The 19,293-nt window shown below is 34.9% G+C and overlaps 1 protein-coding gene across 1 annotated transcript in view; it reads right to left on the bottom strand.

Moving 5' to 3' along the window:
- The window catches only part of USH2A (usherin), a 747,185-nt gene that overhangs the window by 587,508 nt on the left and 140,384 nt on the right, over window positions 1–19,293 (bottom strand). The window contains exons 11-12 of the mRNA XM_058533703.1: window positions 4,273–4,468; window positions 176–817 (exon numbers count right to left, since the gene is read on the bottom strand). Of these exons, the coding sequence (XP_058389686.1) occupies window positions 176–817; window positions 4,273–4,468 (838 nt within the window). The remainder of the gene's footprint in view (window positions 1–175; window positions 818–4,272; window positions 4,469–19,293) is intronic.

Below are 19,293 nucleotides of genomic sequence, written 5' to 3'. Positions count from 1 at the left end.
AATCTTGAACAAATTAAATAGTTATGTCTGTAATGAAAAATGACATAAATACAACAATGATGTCAGAAATAAATTTTCTAGAAGTCCCAACCCAGAAACAAAGAGGAATCACCAGATGTGGGATAATGAAAGGGAAGTCATTGTGCACTGAAAATGTCACACATTTCTTTCTTACCTGGTTGACACTGATTACACCTTCTTCCTTGACGATTAGGCAAACATAGGCACTGGCCACTGACTGGGTCACAAATGGTCCCAGGTAATGTCCCCAAGGAGTCACACTCACACATCTGGCAGCCTTGGAAATTGCCAGTGGTCAAATTGTATCTGTGAGGCTCACACTGATTACAATGAAGACCTGTTACTCCTAATTTGCAAGGACATTGTCCTGTTGATTTGTCACACATCAGAGAGCCATTTACTGTCCCAGTCTTATCGCAGTTACAAGGCAGACAGAGGAAAGAATTATTTTGCTGTAGGTAGAAGTATCCGTCCAAACACTCATTGCACTGTCTCCCTCCTACGTTGGGCTTACATACGCACTGCCCTGTCCTAGCATCACAGACACTTCCGGAGAGGGATCCAACTGTATCACAGTCACAGGCCTTACAACTGGTGATGTCCAAACCGTAAAAGTGTTCTCTGCAGGTGTCACACTGAAATCCTTTGGTTTCTTTTTTGCACTCACACTGCCCAGAAAGAGGATTGCAGTGTTTGTTCACTGAGCCGTGAGGGTTACACTGGCAGGGCTCACATCCGTCGTCATTAAAACTTCGGAGAAATTTAAATCCAACATTGCAACGATCACATCGAAGTCCTAAAGATAGAATGTGTTTAAAAAGGTGAGGATGGGAAAATGATTCCATTCAAGCTTTCAAGATAGCTGAGGCACAAACAATGCTACTACCGACATCTAGTGTAAACACACAATATCGTGTTTTCTCACAAGCAATACCACAGAGGGCTGATCATATACTCAAAATATGACGGCAATACTTAATTTGGCATTCACATACAACTTTATTTTTGTAATGTGCTTTATAAAATTTTATTTATTTATTACTTAATGCAAAGAAAAACGTTTAATGCAAATCCTTCTGTTAACGTACACTAGTGCTCTTTTCCCCTTTAACAAATATTAAAACTATTATCTTAAAGCTATTTAACTATATTAAAACTATTCTTTTTAGTTATTTTATATTAACAAAGCATAGTCATTTAACAGTGGAGAGTGAAATACATTTTCAAAGCCATACAGAAGAATTGCATATTACCACATTATTTTCCTTGAAATCAGAATCTCCTAAAAATGTTTATAATAAAACATTAAGCTGATAACTATTTTTGTGATAATAGTATATTATTTGACTTACTTCTCAATATGACACATTTAAATAATTACTATAAATAAAACTTATCCAGAACAATTTTTATTTGAATGCTTTTATATGCTCCTATATTTTATCATTTTCAATTAATATAAATTACGTTCTCCTTGGCTCATAAAGCAATCACGTTGCTTGTCATATTGTGTGATTCAGAACATACTTCTTTAAAGACTAAGTAAATTCTGCTCTTTATATTATTTCTACTTAAAGGAATACATAATGACATTTCACAAACAGAGAAAAATGTTTTATCACCTAAACTTAAATCTCTGACAACTTGGGTTAGTTTCAAAAAGACTACTACAAGGCAAAGAAATAAACATTTTTTTGAATAGTAAATGTTGAGATGCAAAATACTTCCTTTAGATAGTCTTCACATATCCATGAATTTAAATAACTATGTGGGGTTGAATCAATTGAAACATTTATTTCAAGCTATAATAGCAATAAAAAAATTAGTCCTAAAATAACAGTCAAAAACACATTCAGGAACTCATATGTAGAAAAACATCTTCTAAAGTGGAAGGAAATACATAATATATATGTATATATATGGATAAAAATTCAAGAATGCCAATGGAAGGCAAGTAAGTTCTTTAACAGTGATGAATGACTCACCTAAGGCATATCATTTAATTTCAATAAGGAAAATACAAAAGGACCACTATTGCTGCAAATTTTAAAAATAACTGTATTGTTAACAAGAATTATGACTCATTTTGAACTATTAAAATTGGTCTACATGGATTCATATCATATCAGTTTTAAAAATATGCGCAGTGCTTATTTGAATATGCCATACATATTCGTGACAGGTAATCTATTCCTAACGACACTCAGGAAGGCCTACAGGGCACCACAGTCGGTGTTAACAAGTGCAGGCGAGTTAGCACACTTGGTATTTAATTCACATCCTTCTCCCTTTTTATTCTAGATGAATGGCCTACTTTAATAAAATTATTGGTGCTAATGTATTTTACCGGTGATAGAATCATTAGTAAGATTTAACAGTTTTGTTAACTCTAACAGTTTGCTTTGTGAAGCATAGACAACATACACTTATATTTTCTGGGTTCTTTTATCATATTAACAAGGTAAAATTGAATAAGATTCCTTGCTAATCCCATTAGGAAAAGAAATATATATACATATCAAGTTTATATTTTTATTAAAAAGACTGCATGTGCAGAAATTACTCTAGAAATAATATCAAGATGATGATGTCCTCTTCAAAAATATATATTTATATTTTCCTGCAGAAAACTCTCTGATTCAACCAATAATATAGGTAAAAGGCAGGGAGGTCATAACAAATTCTAAGTAAATAGTAAAGTTTGCTTTGTTTTTTCCTTCCTTAAACTCTGGAATCTAGCCATCACAGGGAAGATTTTATTGATATCATCTCATAACCATTTCATTGTCTTTAAAGGCTTTCTGTTAAATTTTATTTTCACATCTTGAATTTAAAATATATCTCACATTAAAGAACAAAGCATGCCACATAGATTGAATTCACATATCTTTGACTTCTTTCAGATCACAGATAACACTTATACAAAACGGTGCTTCTCTTTACAAGTTAGTTATTCTTTTTATCTGAAAAGTCAGTTTTTACATGCTTGAAATGCATAAGGTCAAGTTATTTTAAAAATTTTAATATAATCTTTCTCTAAACCATACAAATCTTGTGTAATACCATTAAGCATGCCCATATGCTTTCTTATTAAACTAAAATGGAATGCTTGTCTAGCTGAATTGTATAAAATGATGTATTTTTATCTACATATATAAAGATAATTAGCTTTAATGTTACATCACAAAAATGAAAATATTATTCAGAATGCATTCATATGTATGTATATATGGATATATGCATTTGTGTGTGTGTGTGTCTGCCAGGCATGTTTTTATTATCATAAGGTTCAGGTCAATGTTAGAAAAACTATGGAGGACTTGGTGTCTTGAATGACAATAGAAAGGTAAAGGTCTTTTTTAAACTGCCTATGTTAACCAAGACATGTTCAGTTACAATACAAGACTCACTTCATCAGGAAACTTTCCTCTCATAATATTCTCATATATCAAAATTTCAAAGTGCATTATGTACATAGTGCATTTTGGGCACTTGATAAATTTTGTCCTTATGTGGCTGTGGTTCCCCTCAAAAATGTTGGATGTAATAAATTGCTATAATCAAATCTAATTTCTGAAAAATACCTGTGGGAGTAACAAACAAAAAAGCACGTCTTGTACAAAAAAATGATAAATAACACCGAAGGCAGCTGTTTATTATAATCAGCTTGGCACTGAATTACAAAATTAAAATTATGTGGCCCTTTATAACTAACCCTAGCATATACATGATCTGTGGAATTATATTGACTTATTTTGCATTTCATAGGAACAGTTCAAAGAAATATAATAGAAAAAAATGGAAAGATTTATCACAAAGGACCCTGTAGCACAGAACATTTTGAAAAAATCCATTTATTTTGGTCTATTAAGAAAACTAGCATGGAAATGATTTGCTTAGAACTCATTAAGTGTAAAACATTTTGAAAAAGTGCTAATTTTCTAAAAGAAACATCTATGCAGTTGGCAAATTATATTTTTCTATGACTTATTAGTATGGGACCATGTGAACTAATGCGTCTACAGAATAAAGAAACTTTAAAGGGTTGATTAAACTAAGCTTCAAGCTGTAGTTTGATAGAATTATTAATTTAATCATTTTTAGACAGTTAATTTCATCCAAATTGTTTTTTTTTCCCCAGTCTGCCTTGAGCAAGGAAATTTGCTTTACTCTTCAGTTAAGAAATCAAATAGAGAATTTTATTCCAGATGGTAATAGAGATGTGACTGTAAACTTTTGCATTACACATACCAATAACATTTGCTTTGCACTTGCACTGGCCTGAATTTGGGTGACAGGTAATATCTCCATCCACTGTCCCAGAGGAATTACAGCTGCAGGGACGGCAGCCATCAGGATCCCACTCCTGTAGATTGTAGAATCCTTTCTGGCACTGATTGCACTGTCTGCCAGACGCATGTCTCTTACAATTACACTGGCCTCCAATCTAGAGAAGATACAACATTTTGTAGAATGATGAACGTATCTATTTTTAGATAATTTGCTCATTAGGTACAAGACAGGGAGGGAGGGAGAAAAAAACTTTAAATGTTAAGCAGACAAGAAGGTAATAAGGTCTTTTTCCTCCTGACACAAAAATATGGGAAGCTTTGGCAGAGTGAATATATAGAACTGAACAAAAATAAACCCCAGAGACATCAGTTGTATATGACTTAAGGGAAACGTGGAATTAAGCATTAAGCCCCATAGAAAGAAATCAGAATATAGTCATGTGGAGATCGAAAATAGAAAAGAGCAGCAGTTAAGTTAGTCTTTACAATTCCACCCTCTCTGTTCCTCTCATTGACTGTCTTGTTGATCCAAACTTGTTTTATACATGCCAGGTGCGTAAATTAAAGAATCTTTCTATAATAATATCATCCCATTAGGTTTTAACAATGTTTAAAATAAAGTTCTTTGTTAATAGCATCCATTTATGTCCACTGATACTGATCCTGCTAACATTTCTTCTTTTTACACAATTCTGCTTTTAGGAATATTTTGGCATATTTATGGTTCATTTGTAGCATGAAGTAATCACATTAAGTACATTTAGCTGATTTATATTATGGTAAAAAATGCAAAAAAAGGTTACGTGTTTTAGAGCATTGTCAAGCAAAATAACAGCTGAAAAAAGGAGTATTTTTCATCTTGAAGGTGCTGTTTGAGAATGCAAGTACGTAAAATATGTATGTACTATATACTATATCTCCTATAGACATACATTTGCATATATACATACAAAATATATGTGTACTATATACATCTACGATATACATAGATAATACTATGTTAGTTATAGAAAAATAATTAAGAGCTAAAACATCATAAGGAAACATATACATATCAAATGTGAAATAAATATGAGAAATTCAATAACTTTGGTCTTTCACAAGAGATGTGGATACAGACATCAAGCCTTGTAAAGTCACTGGCATTTCTCCCCCTGATTTCCTTTCACTTGGACTGAATCCAGCTCTCCACATTTGGAGGCAGGGTTATCACAGAGGGAAGTAACCTATGTGTGGAAAGACATGGCTTTAATTACCATAAATCTCAAGGATATTCAAAAAGATCACATGAGGTTGGGATTCAGTTACAAAGAGGTAAAGAAGGGATTTTTAATTAAATAATTTTTACAAATCTATCCTTGTCCCATTTTTCCTTATCTGAGAAATTAGGACTCACTGGAATCATTAAGGATAAAATAATTGACACGAGGAATGTCCAATACTCTGCTAAATAAAAGTTCACACATGCACCAGATGTGGTTGTAGATAAAAATGAACTTCAATACCAAAGACACATGTAGGTCCAGAACGATACACAAGGACCGTGAATTGCCTCCTTGGACCTGGCTGTGTTCCCCATCTCCACTCTCAAACAGACCCATGGAAACCAGATCGTTACTCAAGATAGAAGAAATTTACATAAGAATGCCTATAACCCTAATTTCACTCCCGTTGAAAGACAAAAGTACTTCTTAAGTTGACCAGAATTCTGTGTATCGATATTTTTGTGGTCACCCTGACCCTACATTTCTGCTTCTTCCATTTTGAAATCTTCTTGCCCCCTGAGAGCTGTGCCCTGAATCACCCTAGAGGTGCAAGTGAGCCAGTGCCTCAATCTCAAGAAGAGCTCTTGTTAAAAAGAAATATGTACTAAACTTTACTATAGATTTGGGGTGAAAGAAGAGGGAGAGCATTACTTTGCAAATTTTAATATCTTTTTAGTTTCCCTACAACCAGAGATTTTCATGGGCTTCTGCACTCCAATTAGCCACCATTTCTGTGCCTTCTCTCTCCCTACTCCTCACTCCTGTCTAATGCCTGTCTACTTTTCCTCTTTACATCTGACTCTCACCTTTTACACAGAACATCTCAAAAGCATCCCTATTGCCTTGATTTGTGCAACACCCCAGTCTTCTCAAGGTACTTTTTTTCAATCAAATCAAATCTCTCCACATGAGAAAATCTGCTGTAAATAAGATAATGTAATTTTACTACCATTTCATTAACCTATAAGTTTATATAATACATAAATATTATACTTTCTCTATATTTGCTATACCTTAAAATGTGGTTTAAAAGCAAGTGACAAAAAGGCTTTAAAGTTTTATAAAATGAGTTCATTTTCATCAGTTTCTCAAAATTCACCTGAAAATACAAGTTGACTTTGTACAACTTGGCTGTGGATTCTCCTCATTTTGTGTGATTGTCTATAAATCTACTCATACCCTAAGACCAATTCCTGTCCACTAAGAAGTAGAAAGAGAGAAGGGCATGACTCTCCCTTTAAAAATATGCTTCCAAAAAGTCAGATACAACACTTTTCTCTTTCCATGCTTTTTGGTAGAATATTTCTACACTAGCCTAGGTTGACTTACCAATTTTTTTTTTTGGCCAATAGAATATCAGCAAATGTGATGTAAACAGAGGCTTGAAATGCTTGCAAATTTGGAGTTCATTCTCTCTTGCTGGGATTGGAACCCTGAGATGACCTTGTACACAGGCTCAAGCTATCCTGTTGGAAGTTTTGGAGGACATGTGGAAGAGTGCTGAGGTACGCCCCAGCTAGTAGCTGCTCGTGTTACCCCAGTCAACAGCACGTTTGACAACAACTAGATATGTCAGTGAGGCCTCTAGATCATCTAACTGCTGGCTGACCAGCTAGCTAACCATAGACAAATGAAAGAGCCCAAATGAGACCACCCAAGCCAGCCCGGACCACCACCAAGCCAAACCATAGAATCTTAAACGAAGTAAATGGTTTTTGTTGTTGTAAGCCACTAACTTAGCAGCAAAAGTTAACAGATACAATATCATTGACCAGAACTTAAATTACATTTTTATACCTACCTCCCAGGGAGGTTGAAAAATGTAGTTTATTCTCTATGATCACATGGCCAACTAATATTGAGATTTCTTTAGAAATGCAGAAGAGAAGACAAATAATGGTGTACAATTACTGTCTCTGATAACAAACAAACGCTTGTTCATACTCAAGCCATAGTAAGTCTCCTGCTCTTTAAATCTTAAAACACAGTCTTGGTTTTGTAAGCTTTGGTCGTGTGTGCTTTCAGCCACATGAGCAAAGAGGAAAAATGGGTCATGAGCGCTAGTTAGAAACTCAGACATAACTTTGATTTGCTGGCTCAGGTCATATCTCTTTTCCTAGTTTCTTTCTTTCTTTCTTTTTTTTTTTTTTTTTGCTGAGGAAAATTCGCCGTGAGCTAACATCTATGTCAATCTTCCTCTTTTTGCTTGAGGAAGGTCCACCCTGAGCTAACATCCATGCCAATCTTCCTCTATTTTGTATGTAGGTCACTGCCACAACATGGCTGCCAATGAGTGGCATAGGTCCATGCCTGGGAACCACACCTAGGTGGCCGAAGTGGAGTGCACTGAACTTAACCACTAGGCAATGGGGCTGGTTCCCTCTTTTTTCCTAGTTTCTTAGGAGAGAAGATCTTTCTTTGAAATCTTTCTTCTTTTCTAATATAGAGAATTACTGCTTTTATTATCCTAAGTATGCTACATAGTCATCCCACAGTTTTAATATGTTTTATTTTCATTTTCATTCAATTCAAAATACTTTCTAATTTTCCTTTGATTTCTTCTTTGACCTGTAAGTTATTTAGAAGTCTGTTATTTAGTTTCCAAATATTTAGGGATATGCCAGAGATTATTCTGTTATTGATTTCTAATTTAATTTAATGATTACAGTTAGAAAACACACTTTATATGATTTAACTTCTTTCAAATTTATTGAGGCTTGTTTTATGGCCCAGAATTTGATCTATTTTGGTAGATGTTTTGTGTAGACTGGAACAGTACGTGTATCCTGCTGCTGTTGAGTGTTCTATAAATTTCAGTTAGGTCAAGTTGGTTGATAGTGTTGTTCCAATCTTTATATTTACTGATTTCCTATCAATCAGTTTTCTATTAATTATTGAGAAAGGGATATTGAAATTTTTGCCTATAATTGTAGATTTTTGTATTTCTCCTTTCAGTTTTATCAGTTTTTGATTTGTGTATTTTTAAACTCTGTTGTTTGGTATATACATGTTAAGAATTGTTATGTCTTTGATGAATTGAATTCTTTTGCAATATGACTTTATTCTGGGTAAAACTTTAGTTCTATAATCTACATTTTCTGATATTAATAAAGTCATTGTAGCTTTCTTATGATTAGTGCTTGCATGGTATATCTTTTACCAACCTTTACTTTTAACATATGTGTGTCTTATATTTAAAATGTCTTTTTTATAGGTAGTATGTAATCAATTTGTAGGGGTCTTACATTTCATTCAATCCTCCAATCTCTGACTTTTTTTTCCCAACTTCTTTGATGGTTATTTTTTAATTTAAGTTCTCTACATCTTCCTGCTTGTTATTTTAAATATATTTTTCTAGAAAATTGTTTTTTAATCTCAGTGTTGAAATTTATTTTATGTAGCATAAATATGTTTATATCCCTACTGTATATATAGTTACATACTCTTTTTTATTCCTTTTGTTCTTATCAGTTTTGCTAAGGGTTTATCTGCTATTGGTTTTTTATCAAAGAACAATACTTAGAATTTCTTGATTTTTTGTATAGTTCCTTTACTTTCTATATAATTGTGTTTTTTTTGGTCTTTTATTATTTTCCTTTTCCTACAACCTTCAGGTTTATCTTCTAACTTTTAAGTGAAATATGTAGAACATTTAAATTTAACATGATTATTGATATGATATGGTTGGGTTTAAATCTAGCATCTTGCTATTTTTTTTCTATTTGTTCCAACTGTTTGTGTTCCTCTTTTCTGGCTGATTTGTGTTATTTAATATTTTCATGATTCCATTTTATTTCCTTTTTGGCTTATTAGCTATAACTCATTGTTTTATTATTTTAGTGGTTTCTTTCAGGTCTGTGGTATACATCTTGATCACAGTCGGTCTTTAAAGGATGAAATACTTCACATACAGTATAAGAACCTTACAGTAGTATACTTCCTTTTCTCCCTCCTAACTATTGTGCTATTGTTGTCATACCTTTTACTTGAATATGTATTATAAACCCTTTACTAAGGTGTTATCTATTTATACTGCCAATTATTTTTTAAGAGAATTAAATAATCAGAAAAATATCATCTATTTACCCAGGTAGTTACCATTTTTGGAGCTCTTTATTTCTTTGTATAGATCCATATTTCCATCTGATAACATTATACTTCTGGCTGAAGGACTTCTTTTTAACATTTCTTATAGTGCAGGTCTGCTTGTGATGAATTCTTTCATTTTATGTGTTGTAAAAAATTTTTATTTCACCTCCATCTCAGTAAGATATTTTTGCTAGGTATAGAATTCTAAGTTCACCTTTTTTTTTCTTTCTGTATTCTGAGTATGTTGCTTCACTGTCTTCTTGTTCGCATTATTTCTGACACCATATCTGTTGTCATTCTTATGGTTCTTCCACTGTATGTAATGTATCCTCTGGCTGCTTTAATATTTTCTCTTTATCATTAAAGAGAAAATTATCACTAGTTTTGAGCAATTCAATTATGATGTGCCTTTTGTAATTTTCTTCATGTTTCTCTTTCTTGGGTTTTCTCAAGTTTCTTGAGTTTCTTGGGGCTATGGTTTTGTGGTTTTCATTATACAGTATTTAGAATTTTTCAGCCATTATTTCTTCAAATATTTTTTATATCCTTATCCTCACCGTATCTCTCCTTCTGACACTCCAATTACACGTATATTATGATTCTTGAAGTAGTCCCACAGCTCACTGATGCTGTTTCCATTTTTCTAAATTATCTTTTCTCTTTATGTTTACTTTTGGGTAGGTTATATTACTATGACTTCAAGTTCACTAATCTTTTCTGCAACATATAAGTACCATTAATCCCATCCAGTGTATTTTCATTTCACACATTGTACCTTTCCTCTCTAGATTTTTCATTTGTGTCTTTTTTCTACCTTTCATACCTCTATGTAATTTTTTGAACCTCTAGAAAACAGTTATAATATCCATTTTAATGCACTTGCCTGATAATTCCAATATCTATTTGGACTCTGGGTCAGTGTTGATTGATTGATTTTTGTCCTCATTATAGGACATTATTTTCCTGTTTCTTTGCAAACCTATAATTTTTGATTGGGTGCCAGACATGGTAAATTTTTTCTTATTGGGTGCTAGATATTTTAGTGTTCCTAAGATATTCCTGAGCTTTGTTCTGGAATGCAATTAAGTCACTTGGAAAGAGTTAGTACATTTGGGGTCTTGCTCTTAAGACTTATTAGGTGGTACTGGAGCATTGATTAGTCTGGGACTATTCTCCACTACTGAGGCAAGATCCTTTTGTGTACTCCACTGCTGTCCTGTGAATCATGAAGTTTTTCTAGTTTGGATAGTGGAAACAGGGACTATTCCTAGCCTTGAATGAGTGCTAAGCACCATTACCTTTAATCCTTTCAGTTTGTTCTTTTTGCAGCCTCATACACAAGCAATGATCAATAGTCAGCTGAATACTTAAAGAAGATATTCTGCAGATCGCTGTAATTATCTCTCTGTGTTGCTCTCTCTGCAAACTCGAGCCACTTTGGACACCCCAAACTCTCAGCTCCATCTCTTCAATTTCAACCCAGGGCTCTACCTGGCTTCTTTCTCCCTGTTCCTTGGCCTGGAAATTCTCTCAAGGCAAAATTAAGAAGATTAAGCATGTGCCTATTTCCTCTTTTTCCTGATAACTCACTAAAATAATTGGAATAAAAAAGTATAATCCATAAATTTTCAGAGACCAGTAGAGAAAACAATAAGGAACAAATAAATTTCACAAAAAATTTCAAAGACAGAAAATGAAAGGAAGAAATATAAATGAATATTGACAACATGTTCAATTAGTCAAAGAAGCTATAATATGGGTGCCAGCTGAGTTGGATTTCTAAAGCAAGAGAACTGATTTTTTTCTACAGAACCTCTAAAAGCCTTAGGATTTACAGGTGACAAAACACTAAAAGAAGTAGGATACAGGCCCAAAGTTAGAACAATGGCTCTGCACTGGGGGTTATTTTTCCCCCCAGAGGACATTTTAGCCATGGCTAGAGATTTTTTTTTTGGTTTTCCCAATGGTGGGAGGGGTTCTACTACCATCTGGTGGGTCAAGGCCAGGGATGCTACTAGAAATCTTACAATGTACAGAACTGTCCCCTACAACAAAGAATTATCTGCCCAAAATACCAATAGTGCCAAGGTTGAGAATCAAGAAGTTAGAGGAATTCTACATAGCAAGTATTTATTTTTGCAGGTCCCCATTTCAACCCTACACACCCAGGAAAACCACTTCTACTCCCTGATGACATCAGTCTTATTGTCAAAATAATTTAAATGAACCACCTTCATTATATGAGACCATCAACAGCTGATGAATGGGTGAGACACAGGGTGGACACTGGAGGATTATGTGAAAGTCTATACACTAAGGTACAGACATCTCTCCCCCTGCTACCATTCCCATTCTCCTACACTACTTCTAGAAAGCCAGGAGCCAGACTTATTTTCCATATAGAGGAAACTGGCAAAGAAAAGCTGCAGAGACAATATCTCTAGAACTGATTTCTGGGACTTTGACCCCTCCAAAGAAAAACTCTCTTGCTGCTCATACATATAAGAGTAAAGTCCAGTTTGGAAGTGTTTTAAAATTTCATTAGAGAATAGAAAAGGCAGCACGGATTCATCAGACATTTGTGCAAAATTTCCAACATGAAAAACAGGGATAAATAAAAAATAAGAAAGAGGAGGAAAGGGAGGAGGAAGAGAAGGAAGATAAATAATAACCTAGAAATGAAAGAAAACAATGCAAGGAAGAGAAATAGGAGAAATCATCAACCAGGATCCATTGTATGAAACACCCCTGTAGTTATTATCCTCAGAAAGATAAGGTGGGAGTTGTATTCACTTAAAAATGTAGAAGACAAAAAGCCTTAAGAAAGCAACAAGCTGTAAAGAAAACTGTTGAATATTAAAAATACAGTAGGCAAAATTAAAATCTCAATAAAAATATTGGAAGCAAAATTTAAGAAAATTCTTCAGAAATAATAATAATAATAAGAGAGAGAGAGATGAAAAACAAAATAAAATTATAGGTTTTCCAGAAGGCAAAAAAATAGAAAAATAAATGAGGGAGGAAATTACCAAAGTATTAATACAGAATAAACATTTTTCCAGATGTGAAGCCAAAAGGCTCACCATGGGCTAGCAAAATTAGTGGGGGAGAAAATCCACATCAAGGTACAATCTCATGAAGTATTCAAATACCAGAGTAAAAAGAAGTCACAAAAATTTCCAGACCAATAAAATAAGTCACATGTAAAAGCAAAATATTGAAGTGTTCATTGAAGTGTTCTGCAATATTATTGTAACCTAGAAAATTATGTCATACCTTCCAAATTATGAGTAAAATTATCTCAAATTATTGGAAACAATATCCTCCAAATTATGAGTAAAATTATTTTCCAATCTATAATTCTATACCAGGCCCAACTATCAGTTACCTGGGAGGAAAGAATAAAGACATATTCCAGACATACAGGGATTTAAAAAGTTTAACTCCCTCTCCGAGAAAGCTACTGGCAGATATGACTCCAACAAATTAGAAAGCAAACAATAGCTACAAGAATGGAAGGCATGGGATCCAGGAGATGGAGATTCAGAAGTATGTGGCAAGTTCCGGGCTCATAGTGGAGCAGGAAGCCCAGAGAGCCATTGGTCCAGACTAGATCCAAAGGATGGAACATTCTGAGAAGAAGGTGTATGTATGGCCATACATATGGAATAACTAAACTTGGGCATATTAAATATAAAAAACTTTATAGATATGCACGTGACAGAGATATCAGCATTTGGGGGAAAAATCAGTGACAGATATATAGAAAACTGAACAGATATAAGCCAAAGGAATTACTTGATCTTTAAATTATCAAATCTTTAGAGAATTAAATTATTAAATCTAGGTAGAACAAAATATTATGGGTATTTTTGAAGATAGACTCAACATGATTTGCTGAGGGATTATATATGACTGCTAAGAGAAAGAGAATTCAAGAATGATAACGTGGCTTTTTGCCTGAGCAACTGGAAGGCCAGGGTTGCCGTTAACTAAGATGGGAAAGACTAAGAGCAAGGCAGATTTGGAGGGGAAATTAGGAGATCAGTTTGGGACACATTAAATTTGACGTATCTGCTAGATATTGAGTATTTAATTGTAAATATGAATGTGGAATTCATTTGAGCACTGTCTGTGTATAGATGGTATTTAAAGCAAATATCACCAAGGGAATGAACATAGATAGAGGAAAGATCCATAAAGAAAGCTCTGGAGCACTCCAACAATAAGTGGTCAGGGGGAAGAAGAGCAAGCAGCAAAGGAGCTAGAGAAGGAATAGCCAAGGATTTTGGAGGAAAACCAGGAGAATGTGGAGTGCTGGAAGCCAAGTGCCAAGAGAATGCTCAACGGTGTCAAATGCTGCTTGTATGTCAAGTAAAGCGAAAACTGAGACCTTCCCATAGGTTTAGAAATGTCCTGGGTGACTTTAAGAGAAATCGATCGCAGTGTAATGATGAGAGTGAAGACCCGATAGAAATAGTTTCAGGATATAATAGGAGAAAAGGGGTTGGAGGCATGAGCGTAGATAAGTCTTTTAAGGAGTTTTGCTGAAAAGGAGAGAAAGGAAATGGGACAAAAGCTAGAGTAGGAATTGTGATGAAGAGAGTTTTTAAATGGAAGAAATAGCAGCAGGTCTGTTTGCTGAACACTGGACAGAGCACAGACATACACGTTGGTAATACAACGGAAGGGAGAAGCCAAGTCAGGGCCTGAGTCACCAGGCACCATGGCCTTCCCTTCAGGAAGTTGATCTCTACCCATTTCTGTGCTTTTTCAATACTGAGCTCCTCCCAAGTTAAAGTATTTTTCTCTCTGTTACCCTACCACATTTTGTTGCTAAATTACACCATCCTACAATTTCTTAGCGTCTAACATATTTATTCTATACTTCTCTGAAAATGCCCCTCCCCAGTATACTGTAAGCAACCCAATGGCCATACCTTTTCACACCTTTACAACACCCATGGATGCAACAGCATGCTTGACATGGGGTAGATGCTCAACAAGTTCTTTTTGAGTAAATGAGCCTTTGATTTTTTTCCAGCACTCCTTTGCTCACAACAATAATAATAAATGAACAACCTTTTTTTTGATTGTTGTGATATTGCAGGCAGAGTGCTACAAGGTCTTGATATTTTTTCCTGTTTACTAATAAATAATCCCATGAGGTATTATAATTGCTATAGAAACATTAACTGACTTTTCCAAGGCCTAGCCTAAACAGAAACTGAGGGCTCCACGGCTGCAATCCTGCATGCTTATGCACTGTGCTATCAGGTTTTAGAATTTAACACTTACACATATTCTGTGTCTCCTCAACTAAATGTTGTAAGTTCCTTAATCATTTGGATTATGTGCCGTAATTACTAGTCACAGTATAAACTATACTCTGAGCTACATAAATCTATCTAAATCTTATCTATAACATGAGCATAATAATATCTACCTCATAGGCCTGTTGTCAGGATTAACTGAGATTATTAATACAAAAGTGTTTAGCATAATCTCTGGATCATAGAAAGTACTTGGTAAAGATTAGGTATAACCGTTACTTTATATATTTCACACTGGTAATGAACAAATAGTAGGCAGGAAATTCATCAAATGATTGAAAGTCAAACTTTTTTCAAACCTTCATTTGATGAAGGTGTGGCAGGCACCTCCAAAGTGAAAAGGCCAATCATTTGCATCCTGCACAAGGATCCCGAAGGCTTTAGTTGGTCCTTCTCCTTTCTCTTTTGCTTATTCCACCCCAACGACACAGCCTCTTTTCTGTTCCTTGAACACACCAGGGATGCTCCCACCTTAGGGTGTCTGCCTGGGTACCTTCCCACAGATTTCCACACAACTAACTCCCTCACCTCCTTCAGGGCTCAAATCCAATGTCACCTTCTTAAGAAGACCTGCCTTGACTACATATCTAAAATTGCAGCTCCCTTTATTTAAGTGGCACTCCTGAGGCCTTTTACCTTGTCCAATTTCTTCTATAGCAGTTAACTTAGTAAATAAATTTACTTGATTTTAACATTTACTGGTTATTACTATCTTCTCCCCCCTACTCCCAAACCACATTGCAATGTAAGCTCCGCAGTAGAAGGAGTTTTAGTCATTTTACCATTTGTGAAATGCATGACTCTTCATTTTACAGAAGAAGAAACTGAATCTTAGAAAGATCAAGTCACTTATTGAGGGCCAGACAGCTAGTAAGTGGCCTAATTCCCACATCCATGCTCATAGCCACTATGCTAAATTCACTCTGCTTTGATAAGCTACAAATCTAATAACAGCAATGGGAAGGGAGCTGGACCCAAGGAAGGTCAAGGCAATGGCCAATACCTGTGAGGAGAGGGACCACAGTGGAAGAAATCAGGCAAGCAGGCCAGTTATTATTTTGTGAATTTCTCTGAATACCACTGAGGCTTACTAATGGTTGCTATATATCGCCTCGTGACCACACTCAGGACCTCTCCATTTTGCATCATACTGCAAAAGCCTGCTGTCCCAGGCTACGTAGCAACGGTGGATATGAACAGTCAACTGTGTGACAATTGAACCAATGAATTTGGCAGGGATATTAGTGACAACAGGAAAGAGTAAGTGTCTGCAATAATTACCCTAGTCAACTTTCTCACCTATCCTCCATATTAAGAGATGGAATTCTAGGGGCCAGCACCAGGACCTAGTGGTTAAGTTTAGCGCGCTCCGCTTCAGTGACCCAGGTTCAGTCCCCGGCTGCAGACCTATACCATTCATCGGTTGCCATGCTGTGGCGGTGACCCACATGTAAAATAAAGGAAGATTGGCACAGATGTGAGCTCAGGGCAAATCATCCTCAGCCAAAAAAAAAAAAAAAAAGAGATGAAATTCTATCAGGGTGAATTCAAGGCATCAAATAATCCACTCATGATTTCTTTTGCGTATGTGAGAATAGCACTTAAAGAAAATATGAAGTATGATTAAAAGATTAATAAATTAGATGAGCACAGTCAATATTTATCAGAGGTTCTCTATGTAATAGACACTATATTTTAAGTAATTTAAAGCAACACTTAAAACTGCAGAAATATCTGTCTTCCTAAGCACTCATTTGGCTGGTGGTAGAGAAAATCTAATGTTCTGTAGATTACATCTTCTCAAAGAATTCACTAAAAGCCAATGAGGTAATGTTGATGTTGCCAAACAAAGTAAGAATTTGAAAAGCAAACTCAAAAGTTTAAGAACAGGATGTCTGCCTTGGAAATTAAATTGGATTTAGAAGGTTTTGTTTGAACAGAAAAGAAAAACAAATGAGGGCAAAAAAGAAATTTTTTAATCAATGAGCACATTCTTCAGAATATTCTTTTCTTTTATAGAGATGACTATAGACTTTTCTTTTAGAAATTTTTTAACTCCTATTCTTCCCTGTTGAGGAATTCATTCATTCACATTGTCACTCAAGAAACATTTGATCATATACAACCACACAGTATGCACCCTATGAGTTGTATAAGGTCGCATTACACGAGCAATACCTCTCAGTTTCTACCACAGAATTGCCATCATTACCCAGCAATTGTATACAGAATGATTTTTATGAGTTTGCTTCCCTAATCCACTTAATAAACTATCAAATTAATTTTCAACCACTCCAATTCTGATAATGATACTTCTGTGGCATTTTGAAGGTGAGGTGGAAAGAGTGGAACCCTCTGGGTGGAGAAAATAAGATGCACTTTCTGTAAAAAAAATTCAAATCAGGTAAAAGTTGTTTTGCTTTTCATTATCACCAAGTACTAGTAATTCTCAACAATACTTGTGACACACTACTCCCCATTGGGGTGGACTGCTCCCACTGCCTCCTCCCCACTTGGTACAGGTACTGTGTCACTTCTGTGCTCAAAGATGTTCAATAGCTCCCTATTGCCTACCTAACAAAGTTCAAATTCCACAATGTTGCCTTACCATGCTTCTCTAGTCTCACATAACATTACTAGCCTACATCAGTGATGGCCCCAGAGTTTCTACAGGAAGGGCTGAATGATGGCAATTTGGCTGGAAATGTTGCTCAGGGATTGTTTTGTAGCTATGTTTGCATAGCAAGCACATCATTCCTAATTAGATTATAAACCAATTTTGAGTGGTTTTCTGAAGGACGATGGTGGGAAGAGGCAATTGATAATGTGGGCCTGAGGGATTTGATGTCTGCCAAGAAACTTCTCATGTTTCCATTGCCTGTGTAGTAGCATGTTTTCTGCAAATAATAATAGTTTTGCTTCTTCTGTCTTGACATTCATGACTTTTTATTTTTTTATTTTGCACTACTCTAGACCTCTGTTACAATTTTGAATAGAAATTGTAAGAGCAAACATCCTTGTTTTGTTTGTGATCTTAGGGGGAAAATGTTTAATGTTTACTGTTAAGTACGATGTCAGCTGAAGCTTCTTTGCAGATTCTCTTTTCAGATTGAGGAAGTTCTCTTCTGTGTCCAGTATGTAGAGAGTATTTATCATGAAAGTGTTTTGAATTTTTTAAAAAATTTTCCAACATCTATTAAGATTATTATCTGAGATTTATGTAGTTTATTGCCTTAATTGATTTTCAAATGTGAAACCAACCTTGCATTCTTAGAATAAATGCCAATCAGTCATGATGCATTACCTTTATTATGTATAGTAGGATTCAATTTTTTAATATATTATTAAGATATTCTATATCTATGTTCATATGAAATATTCAAACGGACTTGTTTTTAAATGTTTTGTCAGGTTATGGGATTAGGGTTAGAGATCCCTCACAAAAAGAGATGGGACATAAATACTCCTCCTCAGTCTTCTAAAAGAGTTTGTGTAGGAGTGATATGATTTATTTCTTTATGTTTTCAGAGAATTCACCAGTGAAGTCATCGGGGCTTGAAGTTTTCCTTGTTGAAAGAAAATTTGAAGTTTGATTACAAATTCAATGTCTTTAATTTATAAGGAGCTTTTTAGATTTTCCATTTCTTCTTACATTAGGTTTGTATCAATGTTCTATGTCTTCTTGTGTTAGTTTCATGTTAATTTGACCATTTCCTTTAGGATGTCAAATTTATTAGGAGAGAATCATTCATAATATTGTATAATTATCCTTCAGATGTTTGTAGAATATGCTGTGATGTCCTATTTTTTTTATTTCTGATGTTGGCAATTTGTGTTTTCTCTCCTTTTTATTGTTCAGTTCACCAATTTTATTAATATTTTCATAGAACCAACTACTGAGTTTATTCATTTTCACTATCGTTTGTCCAATTTCTCTTTGGCTAATTTTCAGTGTTTTTTTTTTCCTATTGTCTCCCTACTTTGCGTTTAGTTTGCTCTGTTTTCCTGCCCCACCATCAGTCTTCTAGCTCAGAAAATATCAGCTTCTCTCTACGCCTGGCTGCTACTTGTTGATGCAGTCATTTGGCTATTCTTCCCCACTTGTCCTTTAGTGTCTCCCTTCCCAGCTTCATAAGAGACTTCAACTACCAAAAAGACCTGGGTTGGGGTGGGTGTAGGAAAAGTTGAGTTAGTACAGATGAATATTGTGGCGAGTAGGTGAGAAGTAGAGGAAACGATAGGCATTGATACGTGCAGTAGGTTGAGAAAGAAGAAATGGTAGCCATCACACAG

Source organism: Diceros bicornis, chromosome 38 (assembly GCF_020826845.1).
Source record: "Diceros bicornis minor isolate mBicDic1 chromosome 38, mDicBic1.mat.cur, whole genome shotgun sequence".
Lineage (NCBI taxonomy): Eukaryota > Metazoa > Chordata > Mammalia > Perissodactyla > Rhinocerotidae > Diceros > Diceros bicornis.
Note: the sequence above shows the minus strand (reverse complement) of the source record. Positions and strands in the feature narration are given on the sequence as shown.